This window comes from Drosophila mauritiana, chromosome 2L, assembly GCF_004382145.1.
Source record: "Drosophila mauritiana strain mau12 chromosome 2L, ASM438214v1, whole genome shotgun sequence".
Classification (NCBI taxonomy): Eukaryota; Metazoa; Arthropoda; class Insecta; order Diptera; family Drosophilidae; genus Drosophila; species Drosophila mauritiana.
In genome coordinates, this window is record NC_046667.1 from 7513734 (window position 1) to 7527989 (window position 14256).

Sequence of the window (14256 nt, forward strand, 5' to 3'; positions counted from 1 at the left end):
ATACCCATTTAATATTCCGTTTGAGAGAAGGTCCATGAACTAATGGATATAAATATTTGTCATTAAAATTCCGAAAGTAAAACAACACTTTTAAGAAAATTCAACAATTATTTGACAAAGTTTGAATTTTCAAGTACTTTAACTGCAAGCTGTTTGTAACTGTTTGTGAAGAGCACGCTTTGTTTTAGCAGAACAGCAATTAAAATATCTGATCCGATTTCCATTTCAGATGCCGCCGCACATCACTCACTACTGTGGCTTTTGCTGTTTTGTTAATTAAAAAGTACACGCCCCTTCGGCATGCGAAACTTTTGAAGTTATTTTACCGAAAGCGAATGCGTTGCAGTTCAACGAATGTCCTTCACACGATGAAAAGTAAACCACAGCAGCAATAAAAACAACCACTTCTATGCCGGCAACAGCGGCGAAACAATGGAAAGGACTTTAATAGACGCTTAAATAAATCATACGCCCCGTGCGTCGCGCCTTTTTCCCCTCAACAGCCGCTTTACATGTGTGTGAGTGCGCGGCGTGACATTGAGCTGAGTATAGAACTGAACCAGCCTTAGTTTTTGCACGTGTTTCCTGCACTTTACCACCCCCGCGACGGCCTATTTGTCTAATTGTCTAATTCTAATTTTAAATTGTGTTTAAAGTTGCTGTTGTGGACTGGTTTAATCGTATTTGTTTTTGCCCAGTGCGGGCAAAACTCTCCCACCGCCCATTTAGCTATATAGGAACCGCACACAAATGCTCAAAGTTCGTTTCTGCCTTTTACTTTCAAGACACTTTATTGATTTTCCTTTTGGGAGCGGTGTAAGTGGTTCGTTTTATTTTCTTTTAGCTTTCAGGTGTACACTAGACAATCCCCACACCGCCCACTTTCCACCTGTCTGGGTGTCAAATTCGTATTCATATTCACAATCACGATATGTGAGTTCTGTTCTGGCTTATCCTTCACTTTGATTATTGCATTATCCTGTCCGTCACTGGCTTGTTCATTGCAAATTAAATTGTCAATTTCGGTAAATGGCTGTAGGAAACGCAATGGAGCGCGGAGGTAGCTCTACACAAATGGAAACAGATGTCATTAATCAATATGGGGTTTAGTTCTGCGTTTTAGACATTAATTCTCAGCACTTTAATTGAATCGTCTTTGGAAAGAGCTCAATATCAATATATTACTCACGTCTCGAGTTAAAAATAGCTGATAAATGCGCCCTTAGGCAATTAGTAATAATTTGTTTTAGGTATTATGTGGGCTTCAAAACAAAATGATTAAGACGTTGGGGAACTTCCGCAGGTAAAATATTTTTTCTTGGGCATTATGATACGAATTCATAATAAATGAATGAATAATAAAGTGAATGCTACATTCTGGAAGCAAAATGAAATATTTTCTTGAATTTTTTTTGCGTTTACTCTAAGAAAACTTAATTTTGAATAACAAACATCACTTTTGGTATATAATAATGCCTAATGCTTGTTCCTGTGTCCCATATTTCTCATGTTTAGCATGATTAATCTACGTAAGTATCACCATCACTGGCTGTACAAAACGACTCCATTATTTTCACTCATTTAATCTGCCACCGAAAATATCAGGGACCGAAATAGAATTGCACATTAAAAATGATGATGATGGAGATGATGAGCGGAGTGGCACCTGCTTTTCGACGATTCTGGGCTTTTTCCACCCTAGACCAGCACTTTCCACGACCTCTTCGCCTTCATTATGGTTGCACTCATTGTTGATTGGGTCAGACAAATTTAAATAAATTTTTAAATAGTTTCGGAAACGTCACAAAGTTGGCAAAGAGTTGACGGCCGCGCGCCGTTTAATGGATTAGAAATTTTGGGGAGCACCGAAATTAACTGTGCAAAGTTCCAACAAGTTTTACAAAGTAGTTCACTCGCTGACGCGCCGAAATTTAGACGAACTTGGTTGAATATTTAAGCCATGAAAACGTGGCCAGCACGGTGCTCGGGTCGTCCGTTAATGAAGGTGCGATTCGAGTATCGTTGCGCCTGGGGCGAAAACTATGAATTTTCTTGATTCCAGTCGGACTGAGGTGTGTTCTTTGTATGGACGAATGTATATACCAACATACGCTGGTGTAAGTCGGTACTAGCGCCGATTGTGGGTGAGTGGCTTAGAGTGTTTGCGTGTCCATATCGCTTCACGTTTGTGGTCGTATTTGCGGTTGACTCGTCGGTCCGACTAGCCCTCTCACTCGCTCCCCTGCCAACCGACCGACTGTCTGTCTGTCTCGCTTTCGACTGTGCGTTTTCCCCTTCTAACTGGATTATAAAAATTGATTTTTAATTTTTATGACAATTTTCCAACTGACTCATGGCGAGCACCGTCGCTTGGCATTCGCAAAGAATGCGCCTCGTCCGTTCATTCCATTCCCATCAGCTCTCCCTCGGCCAACGGAGCAACCGAATCCCCTCCATCGAATCCCATTTGAACTTGGCATGCCAGTTTGTTTTTCTTGACAATGGGCTAACAATGTATGGATAATTTACCGTGGGGCCAGCGATAAGAACGGCATTACTGGCACACGAAGGGCAAGGTCAACGCAAGTCGATTTTTTGGTGTCGGAGCTCTTACTATTTATAAAGTTTAGGGAATGTTTTAGTTTAGTTAATGCATAAGCATATTACGAAAACGTATTTTCCGGTATATCCTAGTGCGCAAAATATTATTTTAATTGATGTTGATTTGCATTTGAATAGCCATTTCTAGTTCTCAAAGTTCAGGTTATATCTTCCTCTGGTTTTTATTATAATATTTCCTCAGCACATAAACTTTTAGTTATACTGGCTTCACTGTGCCATGTCTGCCATTAAAAGTGTGGGAGGTTTGTGCTTGCGGCAAATAGTCGTGATGTTGCCCACTTCGTGACACATTAATCATGACCCGCTCAACGACTGTTTACCTTCGCTCTGACCAGCACCCATCCACCCACTCAGTGCTCACTCCATTTTCCACAGCTCCCAGGACATTCGGTTGTATGCAAATATTACAGTTTGTTTGTTTGCGGGTTTGCTTTTGATCGCTCCATATGGAAATTGGAAAACTTTTTACGCGCTGGCCTCGCGTGAAGCCAACATGAAAATTGAGGAGAGCAAAATGAAAATGGAAGCCGTTCGGCGCGGTCATTTGTCCTTAAAGTGCGTCCTAGCTGCGTGTCCCTAAGTGAAATGTATGCCCTCAGTCTGACATTTACAACACAAAGGTACACAAGAATTAAACGTAGCCATACAAGCGGCTCCATAAAATTTTTCAAAAGTTAGCAGAAAAACCTAATAAACGATTTGAAATCAACATAACTTAAAAAATGTATTTATCTTCCTTTAGTTATCTATAAGTTTTACGGCTATTGCGGTATTGAGCGTCATGATTTATAGAAGTTCTACTGTATATTTATGGCATATATTTTTCACTGTCTGTCCGGACGAAGTGGCGCCAACAATAGTAATGGATCCTGGCATGGAAACGGGATGGGGAGACCCAATGGTCACCGCCCTCTAAATGCCGAAAGTCAACTGCGTCATTGTTGGGGAGAAGAGGCCAGCCCCAGCTGAATTTCCACCATTTTCCGAGGGGTGAGATAAAGGGCCCCGGGCCAGGATGGCCAGGCCCATTTCCAGTGACCTTGCATCATTAACTTAATTGCTCAAACAGTCGTCGGACCGTCCAATTGCCGGGCTGAATTATTCAGTTGTTCTGCTCGGCCAACTGGCAATTTTGCGTCTTTACTAATGTCACCACAAGCTCATAGAGGAAGCGCTGTCTCTCTCTATTCGGGGCTGCACTGGAAAAGCCATCCGACAGAACCGTTTTTCCATGGGGGCTGGTGAAAATCCCCACGTGCATTCGGTGTGGTCGTTGGCCCGTTCACGTTGTCCCCCATTTTAAAGGGGCGTCACGTGTAGCGGGGCTTAGGCCCACCCACCACAATTTGACATTTTTTACGAAAACAAAATGCAGAGATACGAAGAGAAAAACCAGGCCCAAACAATTTTCGCTGGACTAATTGGATTCAAGAGTTTTCCTGCTGCGCTTTTGTCAACGCATATTGCAACAGAAATATTCATATTTATTCATATTTGAAAGTTCACTGTCAGTACAGCCTAGCCTATAGTTAAATACATACCTGCATCGTCTTATCCAGTATGAAATTACAACAATTCCACCCAATATCAAACCACCTAAGGCACACCAAAAGAGGGTCTGAAAAGAATTAAAGAACAAAATGAATTATCAGTTCATATTTGCTTAAAGTAATTTATAAATCTATACAAATTTTGAGTTCTTCCACGTCATCGACCATTTTTATTATAAGAAATCTAAAACCCTTTTCCTGATCCTTTTTACACTTTACTTGTTTCTTTTTCTCAGCATTAATATAATAAAAATATATTTTTTCCAAAAATCATAAATTATTTCTTATCAGCTCAACTTTTCGCAGTCGATTCTCATCATTGCGAAAAAGGCCTTAGCCTTATCTTCAACATTTACCCAACTTGGCACTTCTTTAAGTAAAGTTTAAAGAACAACTTGAAATCATTTTCAAAGAATCAATCAATTTAAGAATTTATTTTTTATGACATGTAAGGTCAAGACCGCTGAGCTTGTAATTAAATTGTACATTTTTGTTTTCACGCTTTATTGAAGGAGGTTACTAATCATTTGCGAAAATAATCTTTTTAACTTTGGAGACAGACGGACAAGCAAGACCCAAACTTGGCATCAAATTTGGAGGTGGATCATCAATTTTGCAGCCAGAGATGTCAATTGCAGTTGGCATTTGGGGTCAGAGACGAGGCCAAAGAATGTCAATCCAGAAACGAGTCGATAGAAATCTGATTGTGTGTGCAGGAATTTGCCGATTCACGAGGTCACGGATGATTTATTGATAAAATGTCTGGATAGATCATTAAATATGCATAGCCATATGATTGGAAGGAAGAATTTTCTTTATCACTTGCCGATTTAAATGAATTACTTTGGTATTTTGGTTTGTCTCCTGTACTTTGTACATTAATATGATTTAAGTGATTAACGACCAAGAGTTTAAATCAAATGTGACTTATTTCCATAGACCTTTCAATAGTGCTTGGGAAGCGAAGATTGAAAGTCACATTTGCCGCCAGTTCGGCATTTGCAAACAATTTTCGAGCAATAAAATTCAATTGCTAGGACACACACTCGAAGGCATCCTTTGACCCCGGCTCTTGCGCTCATCCTGTCACTGTGGAACTTCCTGCCAGCCTGGCATCCTGCCAAATCTGAAACAATGCCACATCAGCCTTTCCACCATTTCATTCAGCATTTGTGGCCACTTGTCTCCGCCTAACTATTTTTTGGCAACGACTTTTTGGCCAGCCATTTTTATGCCTCAATAATTGCAACAGCACAGAGTTGTCACGTTGTAAAAATTAAAATAAATTATAGGAAAATTCTCGAAGGGATACTTACAATCCAGTAGTGCGTTTCAGTTTGTCTACTTGGATTCAATTGCATCGCACGTTCCTTTCATCTAAGAGCACGTCGCAGTATGTTAGCTGCAATGGAAAATCCATAGATTGGGTTAAATAAAGTTTCATCTTAAAATTTTATTTCTATACTCGTATTTCGAAATTTTCTTTCTTCAAGCTTGCTTCAAAAGCAGATAAGGTTAGAAAAAATGTCAACATCAGCTTATCCTACACGTATTAGATTATAACAAGAAAATTTTGAATCGAAAAAAGTTGTCTCTTGATTAATACCAAAACAAGAAAATCCCATTCAAATAAATCGTGTGTTGGTGTTTTCGCCTATTTTCATCTCCTTGATGGCTAATTATCGAGCATTGCACAGTGCTTCCCATTGTATGGGGAATGCGGCCAAAAATACTTATAGTTGAGCTAGGCACTTGAAACTTAGCATAACATTTTCTTATTTTTGTAGCAAAAATATTTATATGAAAAAATCAGCCGGATCGGACCGGATCTTGAGGCGGAAAGTTAGAGCAAAACAAAAACAAGAATAAATTTGAATAGCTAGACCAATTATGAGAAAGTAATTATACATTTAAAGTCAAAATTTGGACTTTGATTTTTTATTTTTGGCCTATGGAGGGAACCACTGTGCATTGGCCCGAAATCCAGTTCCTGTAATTACACATTTATTGATTTGTCTTTGGTCCGAATATAATTGCCAAAATAGCAAACACTGCCGCCCACTGAGTGAACTCAGCTGAGCCAACAGCAAAGGCGATTAGCTCTGCTCATCGAATTTTAAGAGCACTTTGTCCAGATTGGAGTGGTGGGAGGGGCGAAATGGGGGCGGATGTCCTGGAAAAGTTTCGACTTGGGGTCCAAGTGGAGGAGCTCATTGCGTTTGATTTACGAGGACTTGTTCAATGGAGCGCACTCAATATTTTAGTAGCTGCCGCCTTCGGAATTATCATCTTCAACGGGCCAAATATCTTTGCCTTAAATGCCATGCCTTACTTTTGGCCTTTACGCAAGTCGAAATGAAGGTGGGAAACGGCAAACTGTTGATTTCCCTGCTTTTCCCTTTGGAACTGTCAGTCATGTTGTTTTCCTGTTCGGCACGCGTCTGAACTTTGAACTTTTCGGGGAAATCAAATGCTGGATATATGCCGATTGCTTGTCATTAGATTCTATTTCTTGAACTCATGAAGATTCTTGAACTTAAAGTGAATCTTAAAAATCCAAATAAAATATGGTATACGAGTAACTCGAAATCGCTCAAGTTAGTTGACTTATTCTGCCAACGATATCCAAGCAATCGATTTAATATTGTTCTTCTAATACACATAAAAATTCCTGTTTCAGACACACCCCTTAATTCATACCTAAATCTACCTTTCCATTTGACCTGATTTACCGATACTCAATATACTTTCCGTACAACAAAATATGCAAATATCTCCGACTGACTCTTCAAGTGTAATCAATGCTTTTTACTATTTCAAGGCTCTGCTGGCGTTAAATTTGCATAGTGCCACTTGCGTGCATTGCATAAATAGATTTTTCACTCTCAAAAAACCGAAAACGGGTAAATTATACAGAAATAGGAAAAGAATTGCAGTAAGTCCGTGAGGAAAGTAAGGGGATTGTAGTGCGTGTAAATGTTTCGAAGTTCAAATGGAAATTTACGCTAGAAATTGGTAGCGATTAAGTTCTATTGCTCGAATTTAAGTTACTTTCTAGATGATTTACTATACTAAGTTCTGGCATTAATGAAACTAAGTACCTAAACCTTAGCCCCCATAGTCGACCTCATTCTTGTATTATTTATTTTCAATAGAACCGAATTTCGCATTCCACACTACCAAATGAGGTAATCTGAATTGATGACAAACGATTGAGGATTGCAGGCTAACACTCGCACTTTATTCCCCAGGCTCTGATGTTGTTTTATGCCGCACATGAATTCTGTCAACAAACAGTCATATACGAGTACCCCACACCGCCAAAAACCAAATGTGTTGGCATATGTTATGAAATTAACGAGTTTACTTTATGCGGGCGGCATTATAAACAGGCAAACAAAACTGGCCTAATAAAATTGTCAATAATGCGACACCCACATGCGGTGCGGAAATCAAAAGAGGGTTAGCAAAGTGCGGAGAGTGGCTGAGATAAATGCTGACAACAAGGACATTACTCATACGCAACGTGTGCACGCTTCGACTGGAAATCAACTGCAGCTGACCAAAAATCAGTGTCACTTTCAGCGGGTTCATTTATCATCGTTTTGCCTTGGCGGCATCCAAGGATTGAGGGTCAGAGGAGCAGGTCCTGGGTCCTGGGGCAGCTGTCATGTTGAGCCAGTCAACGTGATTTGTCTCGACGCCAGTCAAATCAAGTTTTTCCTAGGAGTCGTGCCCTTTCGCTGGTGGCACACTGATCGAAACGTGTGCACCATAGAGGAAAATTATTTTTCCACTTTTTCTTTTTCCTGTAAATGGCCATTGATACTTTTTTGCCATATATTAGCTATCTTTTGATAATTTCCCTCACTCTTTTATAATTTAATATTGTATTATGTGTATACTCTTTACTATTTTTTATTGCGATTTTAATCTCTGTGCATGAAAACCGCACCCACTCTCGGGGTGGATGCGATGGGAAAATGTGGTGCCAAGTGAAAACTTTCAAGGTCCCACGCACACATTTCCTCGTTGTTGCGTGTAAACTCATAATTTTGCGGCACGGCGAAAGTTTTGCTTAGAATTCGTTGTCGCTCAATTTGATGCGTGCGAATGGGCGGTAAGCGTGGGGCGTGGCTTTCCAGGCTATTATGATTATCGCTTGCGAAAACATTAATTATAAGGTCATTGGCGAACAGCAAGAGCTGTTCGTTAATAATATTAATTAAGCCATTACGCTCAACTTCCATTTGGGTTGGTTGATTGTCAATGGAAAGGCATTACCCAAACTTAATTGGAGCAAAATGTAATGCGACACTGGGGAGGGGAATTACGGAAGGACTAATTGTAGCCACTTACACACGTAAGGGTATATATTAGAGTAATAGTTTTAAGCTAAGCCAGCTAATTGCGAACTTTTAATTTAAGTTTAACCCCTTCAATGCCTTTTCCTTTTATTCAAACGTAGGCCAAAAAGGTTGGACAACGTAAGGGTAACTTTTTATATTTTACAAAACCATCATTGTTGTTAACAGTCAATATAACACAAGAATTCTTGAATGCTGATAACATTTTCTGGCATTTCATTGAGTATTTAAGTGCAGCGCAGATGTGGTGCGAACTGTTACCCTTAGATTTAGTTCTCTCCCATTTGCCATTTCTTTCGGCTCATCTCTCGCATTTTCCCATTTCCGCAGATCAGCCAAACGGCAATGGCAATGGTAATGGCCAAGAAAAGCGGCCGAGTGGCAGGAAAGGCAAACAACGGCATGGAAAACTAGATAATGTGGCAAGCGAATAAACAAATCTCGCCATGGGCCTCTATATACACAGTTGGTCAGTTCCGCACAAGTCGGCGTAGAAAATGGACGCCGGCTATTCGCCTCGAAAAGTACGTGTGAAATTATCATTATTCAATTGTGTTTTTGGGTAAAGTGCGAGTGTATGTATCTGCGTGAACGGGAGTGTGTTTATGCGTTGGTAAATTGAATTTGAAACGCAACGCAATTAAAGAAAGTGAAATGCGATCGAATTGAAATGCATGCAATCAAATGCGAATTCAAATCAATAAAATTGATTGCAAAGCGGGAGGGGAAGTCAAATAACGGGCAGGAAAAGTGGTCGGAAAAGCTTTCCCCGACAGCCCACGAGTCTGAAATTTGTTTGGGCAGATCTCAGGATTGACCATTCACTGGAAATGCGTTTTTAATGTTCCAGCTATGTGGTAATGACAAAGAGTCCATGACCACCATCTGTGGTGCGGATGCGGATTCACCTGCCGCACTTCGTGGCCATGTTCGACCTTTTCCTCTTTCACCTTTCACTCCCCCGAACCGGATGTAATAAAGGCGAACGAAGACGGACATGCAACGGAAGTGCAGAAACACCCTCCGCGGCCAACTGCCCCAGACTGGGTGCCTCGTAAATTCGAATGGTTTCTGTTATTTACGGTCTGTTTGATTGCACAACAATGTGTTTATGTGGAAGGTGACATTTGTAATTGCCAAGGAAGCCAGGAAGTCGACCCCGACGACATTCGCACAAAGCCATAATAGTAATGGTAAACGTAGTGGGACGTTGCAGGTGAAGGCACTAACCATAAATCGCGATTGCTATCCAAAGGAATGTTTTTTGTGAATGTGTGTTGGGCTTGGAGGTCACCCTTAAAAAGTTAAAAATAAAATGAAGTCAAGTGGCTTTCCAGCTTAGTGTCCTATCCGATTCAAACCTCGAGATCTGTTTCGATTAATTTTAAATGTAAAACTAGTTTGATGATACATTCAATATATTGATATTGATTTATTGATTGATACATTCCACTGCTGCTTTGAGTAAATATTATTAATATGCCAAATCCGGTAGCTGCGGGCTACCACATGGAATCGAAACTGAGCAAACAAAAGTGTTGATCGAATTTATTTTTATTAAAATGTTATCCCAGCAGACACCTCCTCACAATCCCAAAACCATGTGGCACTGAATCCTGGCACTTGCTGGTTGGCTGCCACGTCCTTGTTGACGTTTTGTTTGTTTTTCCCTCGGTCGTCGTGGTCTTTTTTATTTTGTTACGCCAAGTAAAATTGAATTCAGCTGAAATCTCACACGTTCTTATTATTTCACGGAACAAACAGAAATCCCTTCCAGCCCAGAAAGATTTATCCTTCGCCTTCCGTTATTTTCTGTCAAAATTGAAAAGTTTCTCGGGGAACAGCCGTCATAAAAAGCAAGAAATAAGTTCATAGTGCCAAGAAGGATATCAGCGATGTTGTGGCGATGTTTGCTTTGCTGTCGCCTCGCATTTTCGAAAATGTTTTGCATGCGAATGTTGTCCAAGGACACTTTTTGCCGTCCTCTCGCCCCTAAGCATTCCAGCCCTGACACACATTTTCCTTTTCCGCCAAGAAGCGGAGGAAGTGCCACCAAAACGCTGAAACGGTTTCGGTTTCGCTGCCTACCGGTAAAGAGATTAATTAACCGATTCCGGCTGCCAGTTGGCACATTTCCCTCTTCGCTTGCAGTTAATTAGCGCACACTCTTGGTGGGGGGTTGTGTGTAATTTCCCAGGAAATCATTGCAGAAAGCGCTGACGTCATTGACATATGCCCCAAGCTCCAGATGGCAAGGGAATCCGACCAACCCGCAGACAATGCCTCAATTAATCCCCATAATGGTCGAAAACCGCAGCAACATTCGTCCCACAATGTCAGTCCCGAGATGTTGACAGTTGTCAGTCTCCTTTTGTTTCCGCGGCAATCAGTCGAACAAATTGCTCTGGAACGCAGCGAGGAATTATAACTGGCTATGGGATAATTGTTATCTGGCTGCTGACGGATAACTGATGAGATGCAAATGGGCTCAAATCAACGTCTGAGCTGGCTTAAAACAGCAGTCAGATCTGACGTCTGGCAAAGGAAATCAAGGGTTTTTAGAACACAAGCCTATTAAATATGGCCAAGTATTGAATTGCAACCCTTTTAATTATGCTTCGAAATAGCTCTGTACAAAAATGTTCTTTTAATCAATAACTATTTGCTTAATTGATGACCCATATATACAATTATGAATAACTTTTCATTTTCTTTTAGCTTTTTGTACTAATTGCCTTGCAGATATTTAACTATTGAATTCTGAGTTGCAAGTGATTAAAATTGCATTATTTGTTATGTATTCAACATTTATCAAGTTTAAATAAAATATTCCGAGAACGAAACTCATTAGTTTAATATTTTGTTTATTTTTTTCCGTGCAATTGATTTGCGCGAATAAAACGTTTCCAATTAATAAGGAGTCCAGCCAGACGCAAACACGTATATTCGGACTGTGCATAAATGATTAATGATTGGACCTGTGTCCTGGTCGTGTCCTTTCTATTCGCAAACGATGCGCAAAGGACCGTTCACGCTGGACTCACGTCTGCTGTCCACGCTGCTTTTGCATAATTAAATCATCCTCAATTGCTCCACATTTTTCCGACTTTTCCCACATTACTCCTTGTCTAGTTCGGTGGCTGTCAGTCATTTTTGCTGCTTTGCTTGTCCGCAGGAATTATCTGGACCCCGGGTACTTTACCTATTTTTTGGGGCTCCTCTTCGCCTTTCGCTTTTCAATAACAACAGTTGAGTGGGGGATTGATATTCCGCTTTGATTTAATGAAGGGATGTGGCTTATTTCTAATGCGAATCTAAGAAGTTAAGTCAACTGCGGAAATTCCTAGAGGAGTGAATCAGTGAATCAGGAGTGAAAAGACTCAATTCCCTTGGAAATCTCCAACTGAATTCCATTCAAAAGTATGTTTATTTCCATTTCACCGACTGAATAAACTTCTCAATCGCAATCGATTAAACGGCTGAGTTCATGCATATAAAATGTATCCAAAACGTCTTCGTTTGAATACCCCAATTAGAATGCAGTGAATACTAGCTTGTGGGGAATATATGGAGATCGTTCAAATGTTCAGTTCAGTTAAAACCACCTGCTAATCCAACGCTGTTCAGGGCCAATTCAGACCCTCGTTCACTCAGCTAACTTCAGGATTATGCAAATGGATGTGATCTCTAGTTGACTTGAGTCCTCCCAAGCTGTGTCCCACTTTCCATTATCTCTGTTGGATAAGTAATTATGCCAGAAATTACAATAAACTTGCATTCGCACACAAATTCATTTGCATATCCCCTCTGGACGGGGTTTGGTCATAACATGCGACCACAATTTGACATTTGCTTATTGAGAAAGCTCGGTTTGGATCCCCTTTCACACTGAGCGAAAAGACAGTGAACCTACATGAATGTTCTTGTTTAAAAAATATTCAAATATTTAATGTATTATCTACTTTAACAATTTTGACGTTAAAATGCACCAATTTTATTATTCAGAGCAAAAGGTATACGAAAAAGTATATTTGGATGATAAATATACTATTATTTCACTTAGTATATGTGGGTGTGACCTGAATACGATGAAGTGGGCGTTGGGAAGAGCTTGTCCTGGTGCATACTAAACTGCGGTTTGTGGTCCATATCATATCGTACCTGAGCAAGCGACTCACAGGCAAAAAAGCCCCTTAGGCGCCTGCTTTGTGTGAGATATTTTGCCTCCTTTGTCTATCTGTATGCCCCTTTCTTTTTGTTTTATAGAAAAGTGGGTTCAATCTCATTCAAAAGAAGAATGTATCCTTTGAGAACTGGCCCCAAACTGTTGACCGATTTAATTATGATTGCCGGCCTGTGAATCCCGGTTAAGCCGAAAACAAATGACAAACGTCGGTCGACCGAAGGAGGCCACGAAAGCAGATCAAATAGAGGGTGGTGAAGGAAAATGGCCGAAAAGAAAACCACAATAGCCATTTCAGTCCATTAGCTGTTAAGCCAATGACAGGACAACACGGCCAGGACAACAAAAGCAGAAAAAACTGCGACAGGAGCAGCAGCCGCACGTCGTAATAATGTCGTCAAAGTGCGGCTCACCTGCTAAACTCAGCCGTTGCCACAAATATACACTGTAAGAAACAAATTCAGTCGAACACTAAATTTTATTTAACATTTAAATCTGATAATTACTCCAGAAGAATATTTTAGTAAGAAAATTATCTATTGAAATATAAGGCTTACCGTCATATCTCCATTTTCTTATCTTTAAACTTTAATTATAAGTAGGTTTACTTTTTTTCTTGTAACGAAAAGAAAGGGTCTTTGTGCTCATGCAAAGTTATGACTCCGAAGTTTAATTAATATAATAAATTATTAATTAAAGGCTTCTTTTTTTCCGTGCACTTCGTTTTCCAGCACCCCGCCGTTTCTCACCATGAAAAGTTGCCACCTGCAGCGGCGACTGTTGAAAGCTTGGATTTTTTTGCGCTTTTCCCCGTGCCTCTGCATTTATTTCAGCATGGGGTAAAGTAGGACAAAGTAGGACTCTCACCCCTGGAAAGTTGGCCTGGTCAGCAACCCGATTGTGGGGCTAATGAATAAATGAAACTGTCCCCATGCAATGGCGAAACGAGCGAACCGGAAATGCGCATTTCAAATGCGAGCGCCATGTTTAATTTCCAAATTACACCTACCAGGACATGTGTGTACGTTGGTATTTATGTGCGGCTGCCAATTAGTCGCGATTGGCAGCAAATTTGTACCATTTACCTGGTCGCACCTCCTCCTATTTAGGGTCTGCCAATGCAAAGCGGAAATATGATTTGTGTTTCAGTTTCGAGCAGCGGAAGCGGAAGTTGTTGCTCGCATGTCGAACGGATCAACACCCAGCACTCTCTGCACAAAGGATTACACTCTGTATGTGTGGTTACGGTCATAAAATTAAATACATCAACTTATTTGTGCACGCACACATGTATACATTTAATTGTTTACTGCGATGCGTGGGTCAGCTCGTTTGTTATGCAAATTGATTGTTAATTGAATCCCTAATTGTTCATTCGGGGAGAAGAAAATACGATTAAGTTCAAGGAGCTGGAAGTCCCTCCACTATTATTATGGATTTAAATTATGAGGTCGTCATTATAATGTTGCCAACTCATCAGAGCTTAATAATAAACAAAAAGCATTGCCTACTTTTAAGCCCAACTCGAAACAAA

At 40.4% G+C, this 14256-nt stretch overlaps 1 protein-coding gene across 11 annotated transcripts in view; it reads right to left on the reverse strand.

Moving 5' to 3' along the window:
- LOC117140434 (serine-rich adhesin for platelets) overlaps positions 1-14256 on the reverse strand; it is a 33214-nt gene that overhangs the window by 15450 nt on the left and 3508 nt on the right. For 10 of the 11 annotated variants that reach the window (XR_004459419.1, XR_004459418.1, XR_004459414.1 and 7 more), the window contains exons 2-3: positions 5489-5574; positions 4164-4240 (exon numbers count right to left, since the gene is read on the reverse strand). Coding sequence is in view for 6 of the 11 variants with exons in the window: in XM_033303388.1 (XP_033159279.1) it covers positions 4164-4169 (6 nt within the window). In the remaining 5 variants the exon portion in view is untranslated. Of the gene's footprint in view, positions 1-1666; positions 1801-4163; positions 4241-5488; positions 5575-14256 lie in introns of those variants that run through there. The other variant, XM_033303407.1, reaches the window with a different exon arrangement.